The sequence below is a fragment of the Lepidochelys olivacea genome (assembly GCF_965140295.1).
Source record: "Lepidochelys olivacea isolate rLepOli2 genome assembly, chromosome: 2".
NCBI lineage: Eukaryota > Metazoa > Chordata > Testudines > Cheloniidae > Lepidochelys > Lepidochelys olivacea.
In genome coordinates this window covers 81,785,662-81,806,596 of record NC_140412.1, presented here as the reverse complement: position 1 = coordinate 81,806,596, position 20,935 = coordinate 81,785,662, and the positions used below count along the sequence as shown (strand labels likewise).

The 20,935-nt window shown below is 43.2% G+C and overlaps 1 protein-coding gene across 2 annotated transcripts in view; it reads right to left on the bottom strand.

Moving 5' to 3' along the window:
* OSBPL1A (oxysterol binding protein like 1A) overlaps nt 1-20,377 on the bottom strand; it is a 141,279-nt gene extending 120,902 nt beyond the window's left edge. The window contains exons 1-3 of one of the 2 annotated variants that reach the window (XM_084620925.1): nt 20,252-20,377; nt 12,122-12,244; nt 353-438 (exon numbers count right to left, since the gene is read on the bottom strand). In XM_084620925.1, coding sequence (XP_084477051.1) covers nt 353-438; nt 12,122-12,242 — 207 coding nt within the window. In that variant the 5' untranslated portion in view covers nt 12,243-12,244; nt 20,252-20,377. Of the gene's footprint in view, nt 1-352; nt 439-12,121; nt 12,245-20,174 lie in introns of both variants that reach the window. The other variant, XM_084620924.1, reaches the window with a different exon arrangement.
* Nucleotides 20,378-20,935: the final 558 nt, after the last annotated feature.

The following is a 20,935-nucleotide window of genomic DNA, read 5'->3' as shown; positions in this document are numbered from 1 at the left end:
TGCATTCCAAGAATGTTGGATAATCTGTACCCTGCTACATTTCCATATATTTTCCCATGTAAATATGTACATGTACAAGCATGTAATTAAATACAAGCGTGCACATGACTAGTGAGAAGGATAGTTCATAGTCTTCACTTAGAATTGCATTGCTTCTCTTCAAGTAAACAGTTTGCACTTCAGTAGAAAAACCATTTTTCCTGTCTATTTTGACCTTTCAGAAGTAGACAATAGCTATTGGTCCTTTGAACAACTTGTGGTATCATGAAATAGTATTAATGTTTTTCATGATACTATCTTGTTTTATGTAGGATCTTCAGACTCATTTAGAAAGAGACAGCATTAAGTATACCTTCAGTAAATCCTTGACCACACTGCCATGTCCAAAATAGCATGCAAGGTGAAGAGGCGTCCAACCCAAATTAGATTTACTTCTGCCTAAAAATATGAAACAGAACATCAGGTAAACAAATGCTTTTGTAATACAAGACTGTAGGAATAGTTCAGTGTAAACTAACATCTTGCCAACTCTCACACATATAACAGGCATAGTTAGTCTCTACAGTGAGAGCATTTTTCAGAGTAACAGCCGTGTTAGTCTGCATTCGCAAAAAGAAAAGGAGTACTTGTGGCACCTTAAAGACTAAACAATTTGAGCATAAGCTTTCGTGAGCCACAGCTCACTTCATCGGATGCATACTGTGGAAAGTATAGAAGATCTTTTTATACACACAAAGCATGAAAAAATGGGTGTTTACAACTACAAAAGGTTTTCTCTCCCCCACCCCACTCTCCTGCTGGTAACAGCTTATCTAAAGTGATCACTCTCCTTACAATTTGTATGATAATCAAGGTGGGCCAGTGAGAGCAGCCATTTATAGATTTCAGGCCAAAAAGGACTGAATATCTAGTCTGACCTCCTGCAGAATAAAATAAAATTACGCCCCCCACTAATTACTGCATCAAGCCCATAGCTTCTGGTTGAACTAGAGCAGTGTTTCTCAAATGCGGCCACCAGGGGTTTTTCCTGCAGCCACAGCAGCCTCTTGTGCAGAGAAGGAGAGGGGGGCAAAGCAGTGGCCCCGCCCTGCAGCACTCAGGAGCGGGCTTCAGCCTCCCCCGGTTCTGCCAGAGGCTCCGGTGACAAGCTATAGTCCCCCCCTCACCCGGCTGCAGCCGCAGGGCTCTGGCAGCAGGCATCAGCTGCAGGCCTCCTGAGGTGGGCTTCAGTCCACTTCCCCCAAGTTGAGGGCTTTGAGTTTCAGCCCCCACACAGTAGCAGGGCTCTGCCTGTGGGCTCTGGGCTTCAGCCCACCCCTGACTCCAGCCATGGGGCTCGGGCTCTGGGCTTCTGCAGGGCTGGCCTTACCAAGTGCTGTGGTTCAGAGGCAAGAAGTGGGGTGAGCCTGGGGTCTGAGGCCACAGAAGGGAGCCCAAGGCAATGGGGTGGAAGCAGTGGGGCCCAGGTAGGCAGCAGGGGCCAGGGGCACCAAAATATAACTGTACATTGTTTTTACTATTGAGTCTACAAAAAACCTACATCAATCAATTACAATGATTTGGATACGTAAACATGCATATTTATTTGTTTTTCCTAAAGTTAATTAAGTAGTTTAGGAAAAAAATTGTTGGAGCGGCCAACAACCAGTGTTCGTGGCTACACTGAGGCCGCCAGAAAATTTGTTGTGAGAACCCCTGAACTAGAGCATCTCTAATAGGGCATCAACCTAGCATTACATTGTTGCTTCCATATTTCTTAACTCTTGTGCTTTGACACATATGGATGAAAATAGCATTCTAAGAACTAGTTTGTTTTTTAAATCTACAAGAGTCTAAAAAGTCAATTCTGGTTTCACTGAGTCCATTCCTCTTATATGAGCCTTAAGAGAGTCATAGCTAACCCTTACACTTAAGAGCATAGGACACATGAGAAGCCAGTTGGTTTATAACCTGAATTATCTTTATGTTTAAGAATACTATGCACCGGTAACAGCCTTGTCATTGGCAAGGCTTTCTATGTCAAGCAGTTACCAAGAGCATTTGCAATCCATAAGGCATGTATGTTCAGATCTCACTGACAGGGTGCTGGAGCTAACAGAACAGTCAGCTGGAAGTGGACACAGAGCAAAGCTCTTGGATAACCACCATTTATTCTGAATCTGAATAGTTTACCCTGAAGTTGGGACTACCTGTATTTGACATTCACTGAAATTTCAGCTTTAGTTAACATTCACTGTTATTTAACAAACTGGTAGATTTCTAGGTTAAAATTATGCATATTACAGTGAAAGAAATTCCACTGAGTTGGTAACTGAGCTTAGTTTCTCTACTTGCTACATGTAGACAATAAGCAGAGCTGTTCTGCACCTCACAAAAAACTGTATATTAAAGATGCATTTAAGTACCAGCCACAAAGCTTGTTACTGGTGGGGGTATTGAGAGGACACAGATTAGTGGTCTAATGTGTAAATTGTAGTACCATCATCAAGTTTTCCTTCATCTCATGTATGCCTTACAAGTAGGCCTCTGCAGCCCATACAAATTTACCAAAGAGAATACAAAAACACTAGCATAGAACCCTACACCTTTCTTTAAAAAATTGGTGTTTAAGATGGGGCTCATACCATAAACTGATAGTCAGTTATTTTCCCGTAGTTGCCCTGCTAACAATTTTCAGCATAGATAAGCACCACTAAGGGCCTTTTAACCATAAGGAGGTCTTAATTTAAATATAATAGGTTTTCACCCCTACCCAAATTCTCACTTTTAGAGCTTTGAAGATTGCTGACCCCCATCCCAGCTGCACCTTCATTTCAAGTGGCAAGTTGAGCCCTCTTATTGTAGGATATTCGCTTACTTTGTTACCTTGTCTTCTCTCTTCCATTTTTGTCCCCACCTCCCATCTGTCTCATGGACCTGCTGCAGTGTGCTGTGGCCTCAACTGTAAGCTCCTTGGGAAAGGACTCTTTACTGCATGCCTTCAAAATGGCAACTGAGCCTTGATTGTTATGCAGTATTTACCTCGGCGCAAATAGATGCCATGTAAACCACTATTTGGCAAGTACAAGGATAGCAAGTTATTGGCAGAAAGATTCAAAGCCACCTCATTACGCATGCTCTAATGGGATTATCAGTTGTACAGAACTTCAGGATTCTAATGTTAGACTAGGCCATGCCAATCTTTTTCAGCACAACCCTAGTTTGTCCTTTTCACTTTTAAGTCTCCATGCAGTCATCACTGCCTCTCAGCCTTCAACAGCAATATTACAGAGAGGCCTTCCTATTGAATTTTTATACATATTTAGATACCAATAGCAGTATCTAAATATGTATAAAAGTGGTTTATTTATACATTTTCTCATAAGACTGAAGCAAATGAGATCCTTATGGACCCTTCCAACAGTGGTAACCATACTGGCAGACTTCTTGGTTAAGATCACTGTGTGTAGGATAACAGTTTAGGTATCAGAGTAACAGCCGTGTTAGTCTGTATTCGCAAAAAGAAAAGGAGTACTTGTGGCACCTTAGAGACTAACCAATTTATTTGAGCATAAGCTTTCGTGAGCTACAGCTCACTTCATCGGATGCATACCGTGGAAACTGCAGCAGACTTTATATATACATAGAGAATATGAAACAATACCTCCTCCCACCCCACTGTCCTGCTGGTAATAGCTTATCTAAAGTGATCATCAGGTGGGCCATTTCCAGCACAAATCCAGGTTTTCTCACCCTCCACCCCCCCACACAAATTCACTCTCCTGCTGGTGATAGCCCATCCAAAGTGACAACTCTTTACACAATGCGCATGACAATCAAGTTGGGCTATTTCCTGCACAAATCCAGGTTCTCTCACATCCCCCCCACCCCCATACACACACAAACTTACTCTCCTGCTGGTAATAGCTCATCCAAACTGACCACTCTCCAAGTTTAAATCCAAGTTAAACCAGAACATCTGGGGGGGGAGGTAGGAAAAAACAAGAGGACACAGGCTACCTTGCATAATGACTTAGCCACTCCCAGTCTCTATTTAAGCCTAAATTAATAGTATCCAATTTGCAAATGAATTCCAATTCAGCAGTTTCTCGCTGGAGTCTGGCTTTGAGGTTTTTTTGTTTTAAGATAGCGACCTTCATGTCTGTGATTGCGTGACCAGAGAGATTGAAGTGTTCTCCGACTGGTTTATGAATGTTATAATTCTTGACATCTGATTTGTGTCCATTTATTCTTTTACGTAGAGACTGTCCAGTTTGACCAATGTACATGGCAGAGGGGCATTGCTGGCACATGATGGCATATATCACATTGGTGGATGTGCAGGTGAACGAGCCTCTGATAGTGTGGCTGATGTTATTAGGCCCTTTGATGGTGTCCCCTAAATAGATATGTGGGCACAGTTGGCAACAGGCTTTGTTGCAAGGATAAGTTCCTGGGTTAGTGGTTCTGTTGTGTGGTATGTGGTTGTTGGTGAGTATTTGCTTCAGGTTGCAGGGCTATCTGTAGGCAAGGACTGGCCTGTCTCCCAAGATTTGTGAGAGTGCTGGGTCATCCTTCAGGATAGGTTGTAGATCCTTGATAATGCGTTGGAGGGGTTTTAGTTGGGGGCTGAAGGTGACGGCTAGTGGCGTTCTGTTATTTTCTTTGTTAGGCCTGTCCTGTAGCAGGTAACTTCTGGGAACTCTTCTGGCTCTATCAATCTGTTTCTTTACTTCTGCAGGTGGGTATTGTAGTTGTAAGAAAGTTTGACAGAGATCTTGTAGGTGTTTGTCTCTGTCTGAGGGGTTGGAGCAAATGTGGTTGTATCGCAGAGCTTGGCTGTAGACGATGGATCGTGTGGTGTGGTCAGGGTGAAAGCTGGAGGCATGCAGGTAGGAATAGCAGTCAGTAGGTTTCCGGTATAGGGTGGTGTTTATGTGACCATTGTTTATTAGCACTGTAGTGTCCAGGAAGTGGATCTCTTGTGTGGACTGGACCAGGCTGAGGTTGGTGGTGGGATGGAAATTGTTGAAATCATGGTGGAATTCCTCAAGGGCTTCTTTTCCATGGGTCCAGATGAAGATGTCATCAATATAGCGCAAGTAGAGTAGGGGCTTTAGGGGATGAGAGCTGAGGAAGCGTTCTAAATCAGCCATAAAGATGTTGGCATACTGTGGGGCCATGCGGGTACCCATAGCAGTGCCGCTGATCTGAAGGTATACATTGTCCCCAAATGTGAAATAGTTATGGGTAAGGACAAAGTCATAAAGTTCAGCCACCAGGTTAGCCGTGACATTATCGGGGATAGTGTTCTTGATGGCTTGTAGTCCATCTTTGTGTGGAATGTTGGTGTAGAGGGCTTCTACATCCATAGTGGCCAGGATGGTGTTATCAGGAAGATCACCAATGGATTGAAGTTTCCTCAGGAAGTCAGTGGTGTCTTGAAGGTAGCTGGGAGTGCTGGTAGTGTAGGGCCTGAGGAGGGAGTCTACATAGCCAGACAATCCTGCTGTCAGGGTGCCAATGCCTGAGATGATGGGGCGCCCAGGATTTCCAGGTTTATGGATCTTGGGTAGTAGATAGAATATCCCAGGTCGGGGTTCCAGGGGTGTGTCTGTGCGGATTTGATCTTGTGCTTTTTCAGGAAGTTTCTTGAGCAAATGCTGTAGTTGCTTTTGGTAACTCTCAGTGGGATCATAGGGTAATGGCTTGTAGAAACTCGTGTTGGAGAGCTGCCAAGCAGCCTCTTGTTCATATTCCGACCTATTCATGATGACGACAGCACGTCCTTTGTCAGCCTTTTTGATTATGATGTCAGTTGTTTCTGAGGCTGTGGATGGCATTGCGTTCCGCATGGCTGAGGTGATGGGGCAAGTGATGCTGCTTTTCCACAATTTCAGCCCGTGCATGTCAGCGGAAGCACTCTATGTAGAAGTCCAGTCTGCTGTTTCGACCTTCAGGAGGAGTCCCCCTAGAATCCCTCTTTCTGTAGTGTTGGTAGTTTAGGTATGTAGCATTTCAAGGTCTACAGCAAACTAGAGATGCCAGTATGCTGCCTCCCCTCCTCCAAGACACCGTCCTGCCCCCCACATACACACTTCAGGCCTTCCAGCTTTACATCCCCATGCCTACATCTTTTAAAGATATTAGTAGCTGGAAAGACTTAACAGATGTTCTCTAGACTGCATGCAGAGAGCTTTGAAAATAACCCTTGCAGAGATCAGGAAGTTCAGCAAAGTTTGGGCCACAACTAGACCAATTTTTGGTTTTGGTCTTACTGAAATGGAATGGTTTCTTTGGGAGCCTCCCCTTTCAGTGTCTTACTTTATGTAAGGTTTCCAAGCAAGAATATGACTAAAGAGTGTCTAATGCACTCAAGATCTTAGTTAGAAGTAGACAAACACATTCAAATGAGAGGCCTAGCAATTGAAAGGTATATCTGATTAAATTTAAGCTCTCTGCTAAACATTAGTGCAGTAAGTTACATTGAAAGTCTGAGTAACATTAAAAAAGCAAGTCATGTGAGAAGAAAGTTTTGATGCGACTCCCACGTGGCCAGTTTTGCTTACAACTTTAGTTTCAGTTCAGATTTCGGCTAGTTAAAATTCCATTGTTCATGTTTTCATACCAGACTGATGTGGCAGACAGACATTTCCCTGCTTCATGCTTTAAAAAGAGGTAACATCCTCAGTCACGGGAAGAAGCAGCCTGGTGAGTGATCAGCCATCCTCCACTAAAGTGACAGCCCAGCAAAAGTAAGAGTTATATGTAACATTTGGGTCCCAATATTAACCCACAAAAGCAAGCACAATTGTTAAATCTGCTTTTTTGTGTTCTGTTGGAACAAGATGCTATATTTAACCTTTAATAAGGCATGGTAACCATCTTATGTTACTAGGACTTGTGCATTCTGCTGAATGTTTGACTTTCTGCTTGTTATCCCTTACTACACTGATTTTTGTCTGTTACCATTTGACACTGTGCTTCTCCAAGGGAAAAGTATTCATTCCTCTAGTACCAAGATATACCGCATTCCATGTTGAATGCCACCAGCAGGTTGTATATCAGTTTTGGAGCAACAACTATCAGCCACAACAAATAGGAGCCTACTGAACAGAAGTGCAAGGTGTGTAGGGTTTTATTTTTTTAATGTTCTATTTTCATTATCTAGAGCAGGATCATCATCACTGAGGGGGTAGGAAAAAGAAAGAGCATAAGGGTTGCCAGAAATAGTACAGAAGCAACTGAAGTAAACACACAACATGAGCCCTGTAACAATGTCCTCTTCAGGAAGGACTTCTATTGTTTCCATCTAATCACTTGCTTGTATATTCAGTGTAGAATGTAAGTAAATGGACTGCTACAACCTCTATTAAGACAGCATTAAATCTGCACCCAGCACCCCTTATTATAAACCCCAACCCACAAAACAGGACATCCATAACAGAACTGAAATGCCAGGCATGAGAAAGAGAGCAGTCTTTGCTAAGGCCCAAGGCAGAATCTCAACTGAATTGCACTTGTTGGTTAACCTTTACCAGAGTGATCCAGCATGATTTTTTTAAAAGGGTAGTGGCAAATTTTCTGCATTTGAGTTATTGCAGCACATATAGTTACAATGTATTGTTTTGAAAGGAGCATATTCTAAAGTCCCAGATGCCAATAGTATGAAATCTTCATTTAAAACTTAAAGCCTGGGGGAAAAACCCAAGACTACACTGCCAGTCTGAGTAATGCAAAGGACACCCCAATCTCACTTCTACAAGTCACCCAACAGTATTGTGTGTTAACCTGGAAAGTTTTCCTTCTCTGCACAAAAGACACAGTTTCAGGAGTTCAAGGGCAAGAAGCAGCTAGAGTGAAAAGTTGTGTTTTTGCTAAGCAACCCACATTAATAATATGGCCAAGGGTATCAGACCAACTGCTTTCAAACACTAATTTTCCTAGCAATTCAAATTAGGTGTCTGGTGCTGTCAGCTACTAGCATTTGTTAGATACAATCCTGCTGTAGAGCCATTCCTCTATAAGCTGTCTTGGCACAGTTTAAGTCACTCATCCAAGACATTTCAAGAAGCACTCTGCTGTCCCCCCCATTAAGTGAGAGTATGTTATTACTGTCTGCATAGATGTGCAAAGCTGATGACAAACACGATCAGTATGGTCATACATCCAAAATAGTCACACCTAATGTCTGTTTCCTTCAAAGAGCTTGGTGTATGAAGACACCTCCAAAATGACACCACATCCTTCATGAAGCAGTTAAACAGAACTGGAAGAAAAAAAAAAAAAAAAGAGGACTGTCTTGCAGAGATGTCAAAATGTTTTGCTATTACATTTTCTGAACAGCTTTATTCTTAGAGTAGCTAACTTAAAAGCTTCGCTGTGAGCTTGGACTTTATGAGTTGCTCTAACAATGCAAGCTCCCTTTCTAGCAATAGCACTGAAGTGAGGTAGTTCTGTTGTGAAGTGCAGCCAGTTTAAATTCAGAACACAAGGGTAGTTTCCCCCACATCCTCTAGTCACCTTTTGCTTAAGCCCTCACTGTGTCTCAGGTGCCCAGAAATGTCAGCAAGACAGCAGAAGCATACCACCTAACAGCTGAGCTCCCCTGTCTAAGGGTGCGGGATTCATATCCTCCCTTCATGACAGCTTAGAGGCTTTCAGCCAAAGCTTTGCACCTGGTCTTCAGGAGCACAAGGAGGAAGCCTGTAGTAGTTCTTGTCTACCCGTTTCCTAGAAGTCTGAAGCATGAGGAAGCTACCAAGCACTCAAGACACCAGCTGAGAGCGCTTCACACCCAACTGCAGGATTGTTTCCCATCCCTCCTCCAGCAATCTGGAGGAAAGTTGGATCTTCAACCCCTTTATCCACAAGGCTGTGATGCCACAACAGCAACTGGGCACTTCAAGTCAAACTGAGGTATGACTCCTGTGACAAGACCCTGAAACAGATGAACTGAGAATTCATGCTCTCCTCCTTGTATCTCTACAGTGCCTATCACCGTCCAGGAGAAAAAGTAAAGCATTGTGCAATCTCCTCTCAAATTAAAGTGATTTGAGATTTCCCCAGCTCAACCTCATGCAGAACCCTTTGGTTAGGCTCAGGCTCCTTGTTTTGTGCATCTTTTGAAGTGCAGTGCCTTCAGTTAGAGTTCACTTTGACAGTTTGGTTAGTTCTGGTTACTGCCTGCCTGCCTGCTCACATGTGGGTCAGAGAGAGAGAGAAGTGTTGCTTACTCCAGAAGTGGTGGTTTGGGGAAAACAGAACATTATCTGTTCTAAAGTCTGAAAGAAACTATGGGAGGAAAAAAAAGATTGTCGCTCAGGTAATTTTTAGTGTAGCTTTATGGAATATTGACATGCCACTGAAGCATTTGTACAGAATAAAGGAAGGGGATTCTTAGCAAAGTGAAACATGAAATCACCACTATAAAAACCTAAGTAATTTGTCACTTCTCTACCAAATAGCCTCCTATAAGTAAACTTATTAAAAGCCCATGGCTATTGTGTAGCATTTTTGAAGCCCTGTAAGTGTCTGAAGGCTTTTGCTGCAAGTTACAAGCACTACAAAAGAGCAAACAGCATGTAAAATAAGGAAGCTAGCACAAATGGCCTTAGAGTACCATGCTGCATTTGCTAAAGGGTTATGCCATTGTAGCATGGATAAAACTGTTTCAAGGAAGAGTGAGCCAAATTCAGCGGGTGCAAGCTGTTGCAACTCCAGTGAAGCCTGGATTCTTATACCAGGATTGAAGTGGGTCAGCAATTTTTTTTTGTCAGCCATCTCAAAAACTGTTTAGTAACCTGTAAACCATCCATTAGGAGATGGCTTAGTGGAGCACACACAGGTAGACAAAAATGAAGACTGAAGTTGGCAGTCACACCTTCACATTAAACCTTTGTTTTACAAGAAGAGCAGACAATACAAGAAGGTATCGAGGGGAAAACCTTAGAACTGAAAACCCCAAGCTTTCTTGGTCATCAATTTCTTTGATGTTCAAATAGAAACATTACTTTCAGGAAGTTCTTATTAACCGCCACTCAAGAGAGATCATCCTTCCTGTTCACATTTTGTGCAAGTCACTATATCAGCTACACAGTAGCTAAACAGAAAGCAGAAACATGGAATTGGAAAGGCAATAACGGAGAGTGAATTTCTGTACCGCCCACCAATGTCAGCAGCACTATTTTTCATTTACACTGAACTCATTTTGCTGGAATAAACAGAAGCAATGAGTACTGAGAAAGAGTGTGGAAGAAGTTAAAGGAGTCAGACCACGAAAAAAAAAAAGAGGATTACCATTCAAGTTGATAGGGAAAAAGAGCATAGGATCAAAAGTTAAAGTTGTAACCCTTCTCCACCTCCCTTGTTTTAGGCAGGATGTTATATAGGGTAGGGAAGTTATTAAGTCTGCAGTGCCTAGTACAATCCTAGATTCTTATTCAATATAGCTGTCAGGGTGTTTACTAGCTAATGGATGTTTATTAGCTTAAGGGAAAAAAATCTTTCAGTCCATTTCCAATGGAACAAGTATGCACTTCTCAAAAGCAGCACCACTTGGAATGATGCTACTGAAAATCTCTGCAGAGACCAAGGACTGAACCACACCTCAGAGGGTCCTTCAAGAGAAGGGTTGACACATTAGAAGATCAAATCGGGGTTGTTGGTCCAGCTACTACTGCCTCTGTGTATGAGTGGTGGGGAGGTAGGAAGAGGGAGACTAGAAAGACTATTTTCTAGGAGAGATCCAGCACTTCCCCTAAAGTGGAGTTTGCGGTGGACTTTGCAGGGTTTACTTTGTTTTTGTCCCAAATTTTAACTCCAAAAATGGGGTAAGCATGTACAATTTCTTTGAGACTAATGCTATAATATTGTTAATGTTCACACCTGAAAATAAATGAGAATACCATGTCAATAGTGGATAGATACATGTATAACAGAGGAAGTTAATTCATAGTGGGCAGCTGAGTGGTGGTATCTCTGTAGCTTTGTTATGACAAATCCAGCTGAGGCAAGAATCTTTATGCTTAGTAGTCCATTTGTTTATAGGTGTAAGTTTTCACTGTACATACTGTTGGCTTGAATTATATGCAAGATTCTTCTTTAAGAGAGCTTTGCTTTTATCCTGTCTTAAACAAAAAGCCCTGCTCTTTAAGCCATTTGTTCCCCACTTCCCACTGAGAAGAGAGTGGAACAAATGCATATTCTCTTTTTGGGGATTAGCTAATTAGATATTTTACAGGTTGAGGCATTAATAAGTGAAGCATCCATGGCTTATTAATGGAGAGGAGAGAGAACATGGTGCAGGGGACAAAGCACTGGACTGGACTCAAGATATCTGGCTTTTATTGCCATTGCTGCCAGTGACATGCTGTGCAACTTTGGTCAAGTCAGTCACTTCACCTCTCTTAAACCTCCATTTACTCTTCCACCCTGCACCTCATCCAACTAGACCATAAACTGCTGGGGTGGCAACTGTCGTGTCTGTACAGCATATAACACAATGGAGTATCTAATCCCAGTTGGGATCTCCAGGCCCTACTGTAATGTTAACACTACATTATCAGCTATTTATCCTCTTCCCCATCCCCTCCCTTTCTAGAGTCCCTCTTACTCTGCCCAAGTTCTATAGTTATACACTTATCACCAGCTTCTACAGATATCAAATATGTAGACTTACCTCTCAAGTGAGTTATAAATGAAGTATTGACTGGGGGTGTGCTCTACTACAAAGACTGAAAGATGCAAGATACAAACAGTTACAGCAGAACATGTTCAAGACTTATTAGGACATGTCCAATCACTGGAAGTGCTGGCAGATGGCATCAGTGTTCTTTGCAAATGGCACCACTTACTCACCAAAACCAAGAAACGATACACAGTCCAACATATTGGACTCCTGCAGTCTTTCTGGTCCTTTACATAGTAGTGCATTCTGCTTTTACAAGAGAACTTTCAAAGCATTGTACTTTACCCCACTAGGTGAGGCTCATATACCCACTGCTCTATATGTACATGCATCCACGCAAAAATATATGCCTGGTGTGTTAGAGTTTGATGTTTTATCTTTTAGAGGATAATGAGGGGGCCCTACATCACTTAAGGTTTATAACCTTAACGGCTAAGAGTTAATCATACTAACCTTTGCAGTTGATGTCAACAACTACTTCTTCTTTGTCCATGGTTTCCAGTAGTTGTCGAACCTCTTCACAGTTTCCATTTCTAGCATCATGGAGAAGCTGCTGTTCTGCTTCAGTGCTCATCTCTAATAGATTATAAATACAGACTATTAGTTGTTATAGCTTCATTCCCTCTCTTGCCCAGGAAAAAAGTTATAGCATAATTTCATGCCAAGATAAAACAGGGTATACTACAACTTTTGTAATAATTTATTCCAAGCTGTGTCCTCTCCATTTTACTTCACTTCCCCCCATTTATTGCAGTTTCCCTTTCATCCTGCTACTCACATTTAAATTTCTAGAACTTCCATCACAGGGCAATTGTTGTAAGTTGTCAAACTAATTTTTGGCCACTCTGCACAGGATATTAACCAAGCAAAGAATGCTATGTACACAAACCATAACTCATGCAGCATTTGGCTATGTGCTCACTTAGGCTCATTCTGCTTGGGATATGAATATTTATAATACTAGAGAGACTACACTGATATGGCTTAGATGAAAGATGTTCTACTAACTGGCCGCTTTCAGTTCAGATACCTAGCTAATGAGCAAACACCACCATTGCTACAGATGTCATCTATATATATAAAAAAAATGACTTTTCCCCCTTTTCCTCTATCCACCCCTTAAAACTTAGAGGCAACAGAAGCAGTTTATACTGTTTAGTCTGAGTGCTTGGCTGAGGATTAATTGGAGTCCTTTTAGCAATAGAAATCAACTGGAGAACAGAGCCCATTAGTGTTTGTGGGGTGAGAATGCATAGAAATTCCAATTGTCCACTGGCTGCCTGAGGTGAAAGGAAGGATGAGCCATTGAAATAAGCATCCACAGGAGACTTAATCCTTTATTTTAAAAAGGCCCATCAGTGTGAGGTGAACTAAAACTGGGACTGCTCAGCACTGTTGGGTGCTATTTTAGAGGGTCTTGTATTACAGCAATCATACAATCTTGGTACTCTTAGGACCTCATAAAAGGGACAATAGCACAATGCTAACCCAATGGAAAAATTTAAGCAACTGGGTGGGCGACAGTACCATTTACTCAAATTCCTCTCTTAAATGTTGCCTTTTCTCCCTTATATACACAAGATTGAATCCATTTGTTGTCCTCACACATGCACATGTCCCATGAATTATACACCAGAAAATGTGTTCCTGGCTTGCTGCTTACTACAACAGAACTGCCTCAAGATACAGCACAACTCAAAACTACCTGCAAGAAATCCTTAAGTCGTAAGTGAAGTGTGACCTCTTTGAAAAGAGTCAGGGAGCTGCTTTTATATAATAGCCTACAAAGAGTACTCTGCTGCAATATGCAGTAAGTTACTGTTGCCAAGATCATCAGCAGACTAGCAGGTTGGCAGAGGATAGAAGCCAGGTCTTGACAAGACCACTAGGCACATGCAAGGATTGCCTACACTGAATCCTACAGAAGCAAAATCTCCAGGAAGTGAAAGTTAACTTTTTGCCCCTATAGTTTCAAAGAGACTTCCAAGTGTTAACTGAGTTTACTATTCAGCATAGTTTTCCTGCTAGTAGAGATCTCCCGTAGTTCTGCTGCTTCTCATAATTTTACTTACACAATACTTATTCAGAGTTCTGTGAACAGTGTTTACAGTAGATTGAAATAGGAGGGAGCTCTCACTGCACCAGCCAAAAAGGAGGGACAGCAATGGGGGACCATAGCCAGAGAAGGGACTCCCGTTTGCCTGGGAGCTACTCATGGGGAAGGACCCAGAAAGAGGAAGGCTAGGACAGTGGAGGGTAAACTGTGAAAGGTCACATAAAACCACACACCTTGCAACACTAGAAGAGGCTGAGGAAATGTACAGTAGGAGAGGCAAGCCTCCCACAGACTCTGGTTTTGAAGAGGATAGAGGAGCAGGTGAGAGGGGGAACGAGGAATCTTCAGGTTGAATCAAAAGCCTCCTTGCCAGAAGCCAGCATGGAAAATTGAGCAAACCCCTCTCCCCGAAGCAGGGACCAGGAAGGGTAACCTGATTGAAATCCCAGTCTGCTGGGATTTCAAGGGGAACATCATGTACACAACTTGTCTTCTCAGAAGGCATTGCCACTGGACCTTGCTGGCAGGGCTCTGCCACTCCTCATCTTTTAGGTCTATCTCTAACAGGTTTCTGGTAATCTTCAGGTCCTGGAACTAGCCTTTCTTGAATGAGACCTCTTCAGTAAGGTACCATTCTTTACTTTGTCTTTGAGAACTAATATAGCTGCATAGTTTCTGTATCCATTGAACACATGAACACCCATAATACTAGAAACTATGTTACAAAATTCACTTCCTACAGGGAAGGAACTCCTAAGCACACGCCAGTCAAATACAGACAATTTAACAATACCATCATACCAGACTGAGTTCATCCACAGACAAGTCTACCACACACTGAGAACAGGTACACACAAGGAATAATGGACAGGTATATTAGGAATACCCAAACCATGACAGTGGTCATGGAACAAAATCCTTATTTTAAGCCAAGAAAATATAAGTGAAGTGTGATCAATGAATAGTCTGGAACACTGCCTCTCAAGCTATGAAGCATGATGCCTTTCCTGATGGCCCCCAGCATGCAGTGGGAAGCTAGGAGGAGGCAGCCACGAGGAGGGAAATCTCTTATGGAGAGGTCAGCAGAATGAAAAAGCAGAAAAGCCACCTGTCCAAAATAAAGTCAGTTCTTCAGGGATACTCTCAATCCATTTAAAGTCAGAGGGACATTCCATTGTAATGTTTATATCACAACATTGCATCATTTGTCAACAATGGATGTTGACAATGTGCAAACATTGCAGTACACTTTCAACATAATTGTTGCAATTCTGCTGTTCCATTTGGCACTATGTCTTCCCTTCCCTGGTCTCCAGACAGTTGGGAAGGGAACCCTGCAAACGGTCCATTTGCTCAGCACTCCTTTGTGCTTATGCAGTAGCAAAAGCTGGTGCTCTTTTGATCAGTACTCTGCTAAAAGCCAGGGTTACAAGACCTATAGAGAACCAGCATGGCTGTGGAGTCACTTGCCAAGCATCACTTGCCTAGGAGAAACTGACAGAATTCAGAGTTTGTTTAAATCTTGATTTACTATCTCAAGGTAAACAATTTCTGCTCTTGCAACTGTATACACTGGAAGAGTAATAAATGTATTGTGCTAAAATTAAACAAGGTTTGTTTACTAAGGAACTTCACCATCTAAATGCTTTTTTCTCCTCCTAGAATGAGCTTTATTATTTCTTTGTATTATTGAAGCACCTAGAGCCACAGTGTAAAATATGAACTGGTGCAGAAGAATGCTGACCGGCTATTAGTCATAGCCACTTCAGGGATTATTTATATGGAAAATTTTACACATTTAAGTGAATCTGCCTGTGGTCACTCTTCCAGTTTAAGATTTGAACTAAAGAAATGTATTCATTTAGTATGCATGCCCACAAAGCAGAGTTTATGACAATGGACTTGAGAAGACAGACTTTCATATCCTATTTGAAAATCTATTAGTTTTAATAGAGAGCAAAGAGTAACAGTCCATACAAGTTACAGGTATTATGAATTTAAAGGCAACCCTGAAATTCCCAAAGCAAGGGGAGGCATGCAAAGGGGGAGGGGGGGAAGAGAGAGAGAGAGATATGCTTCCCAAACACTTCTCACCAAATTTAGCAGATGTGAGAAGGTGCCACATTGACAGTCCTGGTTACTGAAGCTCTCTTAATCCACAGACTAGGTACAGCCTGGAAGGAGTACTAAAGGTTTCCTTATAGTCTGCCACCAGACTGCCTTATCCCTTACCTGAAGAGGCCACCTTTAGGGGAAAAGGGGGAATTTGTATTGCATTCAATCCTCTCTTGAAACTACCAACATGCCAGCCAGTGGTGGGTGTTTAATGTGCGCGCTTACCAATATGAAGGCAGAGACCATTCACATATAGAGTCTTTGAATAGTGGCAGCTTAAGACTTGTTTACACTGGAGAATTGTGCCACATGAAAGTGAAGTGTTATTACTGGCCCATGTGTACCTGCCACATTACAGGGAGTTCACACCACCAATCCTATTTTGCTTGCATTTATCCCCACAGACACTGCAAGTGCATTGCCTTCTGGAAACTTATCCCACATTTCTTGGCACTATGTGCCTTGGCTTGTGGGAAATTAATATGCCCTTGAATGACTGGTGTGCTGCAGGACATTTGTAATACTTAGACAACCAATGCTTCTTATCTACGCTAGTAACTCAGTACTAGAGCACTGGCTAAGGACAACATTTAGGAGTTGCACAGGCCAATAATGTTATTTATCACACCCAAAACTCTCCATTGTAGGTGAGGCTGCAATTCTTAAGCCAGGTGGTTTAGTGGTGAAAAAGCTCCATATTCCTTCAACCATCCAGCCACCTGAAGGCTGTACAGTCCAACTGAAGCTGAAGGACTGATTCATAGTTATTTAAGTGAATCTACACAGAAAGAATAATTTGTAAGTTATAACTTGTAATTAGTCATCCCCCATAACTCCTCCATCCCCTGCCAACACCTACCAACTTGAGAATCAAACTGATTAGCCAGGGTAAAATATGTATGGACAACCATGCCTACCCACAACTCCATCATACTATCAACAACTTAAAAGATTAAGGCAATTGTGTACTATCTTTCAGTGTAATATTGCCCATCGATGCAAAAGTGTTTGAATGTTAGTGGCGATAAAGGCATCAAGGTATTTGCCAAATAGTACTGCGATAGTTTTATATGCTAATATTGCAAGAAAGTATTTGTCAGATTAAATTTAATAGATCAGTGGCATATGTCAAATGTAATATCTAATACTACTCAAAACACTCCTACCTATAAAGTCTCTTGCTTTTGGAATTCTTCTTAAGATATAGGATGGCTTCTTTTCTGTATGTTGTCTTCAATGCCTGTTTCCTACTCTTGCTCCTACATCTCCTTATTGTATTTCTCTCATCTTATAAGTGTCTGTTCTTCTCCCACACAAAAGTCTCTTTATGGACACAGCCACCAAAAAGGAAACTCAACCTTCTGCTGGTGGCATCTGACTCAGATAATGAAAATGAACATGCATCTGTCCGTACTGCTTTGTATTGTTATCGAGCAGAACCCATCATCAGCGTGGACACACGTCCTCTGGAATAGTGGTCTAAGTATGAAGGGACATATGAATCTTTAGTGCATATCTTGTGACACTAGCTACAACCGTGCCACACAAATGCCTCCTCTCACTTTCAGGAGACATTGTAAGCAAGAAGCAGGCAGCATTATCTCCTGTAAATGTAAACAAACTTGTTCAGCCAATTGTTCAGACGAACAAGAAGTAGAACTGACTGGAGTTGTAGGCTCTAAAGTTTTACATTTTTTTTGTACACAAGTCTACATTTGTAAGTTCAGTTTTCATGATAAAGAGATTGCACTACAGTTCTTGTATTAGGTGAACTGAAAAATAATCTCGTTTCTTTTTACAGTGCAAATACTTGTAATCAAAAATATAAAGTGAGCACTGAACACTGTTTCTGTTACAACTGAAATCAATATATTTTAAAGTATAGAAAACATTCAAAAATATTTAAATGGTATTTTATTATTGTTTAACAGTGTGATTAATCATAATTCATTTTAATCACGCAATTGTGATTTTTTTTTTTTTATTGCTTGATAGCCCTAGTTTGAATATCAACCAGATTCTTTTCTGTTTCACAGCTACTGTTCACAACTCTGTAGACAGCACTGGAAGCGGACAAGAATCTGGTTGCTTTTCACTCTGCTGCAGCTTGACAAAACTATGAGCAACAGCAGCACTGAAACTGGCCATTCTCACTCAAAGGGTCTGATGTAGTAACCACTGATCTTACGGGAAGCTTTTCATTTACATCAATGGACAATAATCCTAAAAACAACAATACACTGATTTACACTCAGATAGATTAACACACACAGCACCATGAGGATCTGACACGTCAAACAGAGTTAAGTGAAAGTTAAAGTTCTGCAGATTTTGATGGCACTCACATACTGCCCTGCTTTAATAAAGGACAAACAGAAGTAGTCTACTAACACAGATACTCTAGGGCTGCTGCAGTTGCTACTAGGTACGCAAAGGAGAGAAGTTTGAAGTGTCCAACTATAGTTTATAGCAAGCAATGTGTTCAATCTCAAATTAAAGAGGCTAAAATCCAGAGATGTGCACTTTCATAGAGTCTCAGAGTACTCAGTGTCAGACTATATAGAAATCATTTCACCCACATCTGAAGCATAAGCAACCTGGGTGAGAACAATGCACCTCTGACAGCAATCACACTGACTTTGGGTGGGATATTTAGATTAATCCCTATACTCTTAAAGGTCTACTGGCTCTTTTCACACATAGCCAGGATGCTTCACCTCTCTGCAGGAAGACTGTTCCTCACTCAGGCCAGTGAGCTGACCACCCTAAGATACTGGTTCATTTCCATTCCAAGGGAAGAGTGTTATCTACTGAAGCCACCAACACTAATCCATGCAGAACCTCATATACCTCTGAAGAATAGCCAAGAATATGACCAACTATACTAGAGTTAACAAGATCAATCAGGATCACAGCAAAATACCTAGCTCTTATATTGCGCTTTTTTCATCAGCAGATCTCAAAGGGCTTTAGAAAGAAGGTGAGTACTATTATCATTTTACAGATGGGGACACTGAGGCACAGAAAAGTAAAGTGATTTGCCTGAGGTCACCCAGCAAGCTAATAACAGAGCAGAAGGTAGTACAATTACAAGGAAGTTCAGAGTTGAGGATGTAGAGATCTTCTATGAGCCCTAAAGCAACAAAACTGACTTCAAGCCTTACTTTGGTAGTGGTGTTTAGGTCATTTTTGAAAGAACTATTTTATGGTGCTCTTTGGAAGACTAACAAGTTTACTGGTCACATTAGCTGCAATACACACAAACATGTTCAAGACTGGACAATCATGCTCCAAACACCACCAATACTGGACACCTCCACCCTGACACCTCTCCACTCAACAGGTACATAACTCCTATTGTTTGAGCTATACAGCGAGGGGAGGAGGGATCATTTGAACTGTACATTCACTTTCTTGTGTGTGCGCACGTGCAGGGGCTAACCTAACACAGCCAGCTACTTAGAATCATAGAATATCAGGGTTGGAAAGGACCTCAGGAGATCATCTAGTCCAACCCCCTGCTCAAAGCAGGACCAATCCCCAATTTTTGCCCTAGATCCCTAAATGGCCCCCTCAAGGATTGAGCTCACAACCCTGGGTTTAGCAGGCCAATGCTCAAACTACTGAGCTATCCCTGGGGGCCTGATCATCAAGCAGCCAGTTTAAATTTTTTTCCTGATAGTCTTATGATTTGACAGCCAGCACCCTCTCCCGCAACTTTTAACGAACATTTAACCAGCAGTATGTTGTAATCAGCCATAGGGGAAAGTATGTTTCCTATTGCAAAGGAACAGGGCTCAGCCTCTGGGGACAGCTCTCCAGCTTGTAAAGATGATGCTCATGTAACTCATCGGTGCTGGAACTAGGGCTGCGGCCACACACTCGGGCTTGAAGAGGTTTCCATCATATACAGGGTTTACAGCTTGGGTCAGTGGCTCTCAGCGCCCCCACCATACAAACTGCTCCACAACTCCTGACCTAACTAGGCAAACTGGGCACGTGAGACGCCGATGGCTGGCGGGGGGCCGCGCTGGGCACCCCCAGGAGCGAGCAGCCCAGGAAACCCAGCCACGCACACAGCTGTGCTCTGCAAGGAGCAGGCGCTTGCTCCGCCAGCCCCGGGACGGGTCACTAAAGCAGTCCCTCGGGTGGCAGCAAGCCGCCCCTCCGCTTTCACTGCGCTCCTCGCAGCGGCTCTCCCCAGGGGCCGTGGCCGGAGGGCTCCGCAGCCCCCTGCACGAAGCGGCTCATCGCTGCATTGTAACCGCTGCAGCGGCGGCGGCGGCTGCTGCGCCCCCCCCCGGGGAGGGCCGCCCACCGCAGGCTGGGACGCACCTGGGGGTAACAACGCCGCTGGGGCAGCGCACCCAGCAAGCCCCGGGCCGCCGCCGCCGCCGCCGCCTCAGCCTCACCGCTGCAAGCAGGCGGGCTCCCTCGCGCAGCCACCGCGTCTCGCTCTCGGCCGGCCTCACGTGCCGGCCCCTCCCGATTGTTTTATACTCCGCCACCCGGCACGTGACCGACAGCGGGGCTCGCCCTCCCCCGCCAGGAGGCTTTCCCCCCTCCCCTCCGGCCGGCTGACGGACGCTCCCAACGGGAAGCTAGAGGGGGCAAAGCTCCTCCCAGCCGTGGCGCCTCGCAACGCGCTCAGCGCCGCAGCCCCTCCCGTATCCCTTGCGCGTGCTCGGAGCCCCAGCAGCTGGGCCGTGGGCTCTGTTGAGCTAGGCAAGCGCGGCCTCCCGCAGGCGCGCGCGCGCGCACACACCCCCTCGCAGGGATGGGTACTGCCCCAGAGGTGGATCTGCTGCAGCTCCTGGCAGGCTGGGTAACAGGGGGTCTGATCTGCACCTGAGCCCTCTCCAAAAGCGCTGAGCGTGAACACCCTGGGAGAATACTGCAGGGAATGAACAGATAAGACCTTGATGTGTGAGGGAGGCTCCGCATATTGAAACTAAACGGCCTAGTGACCTTAATAATAAATAATACTTATATAGCATCGTTCATTTGATGAGCTCAAAGCCATTTAAAATTATGAGTATTCCCATTTTATAGATGGGGAAAACTGGGGCACAAAGAAGTTAAATGATTAGCCTAAG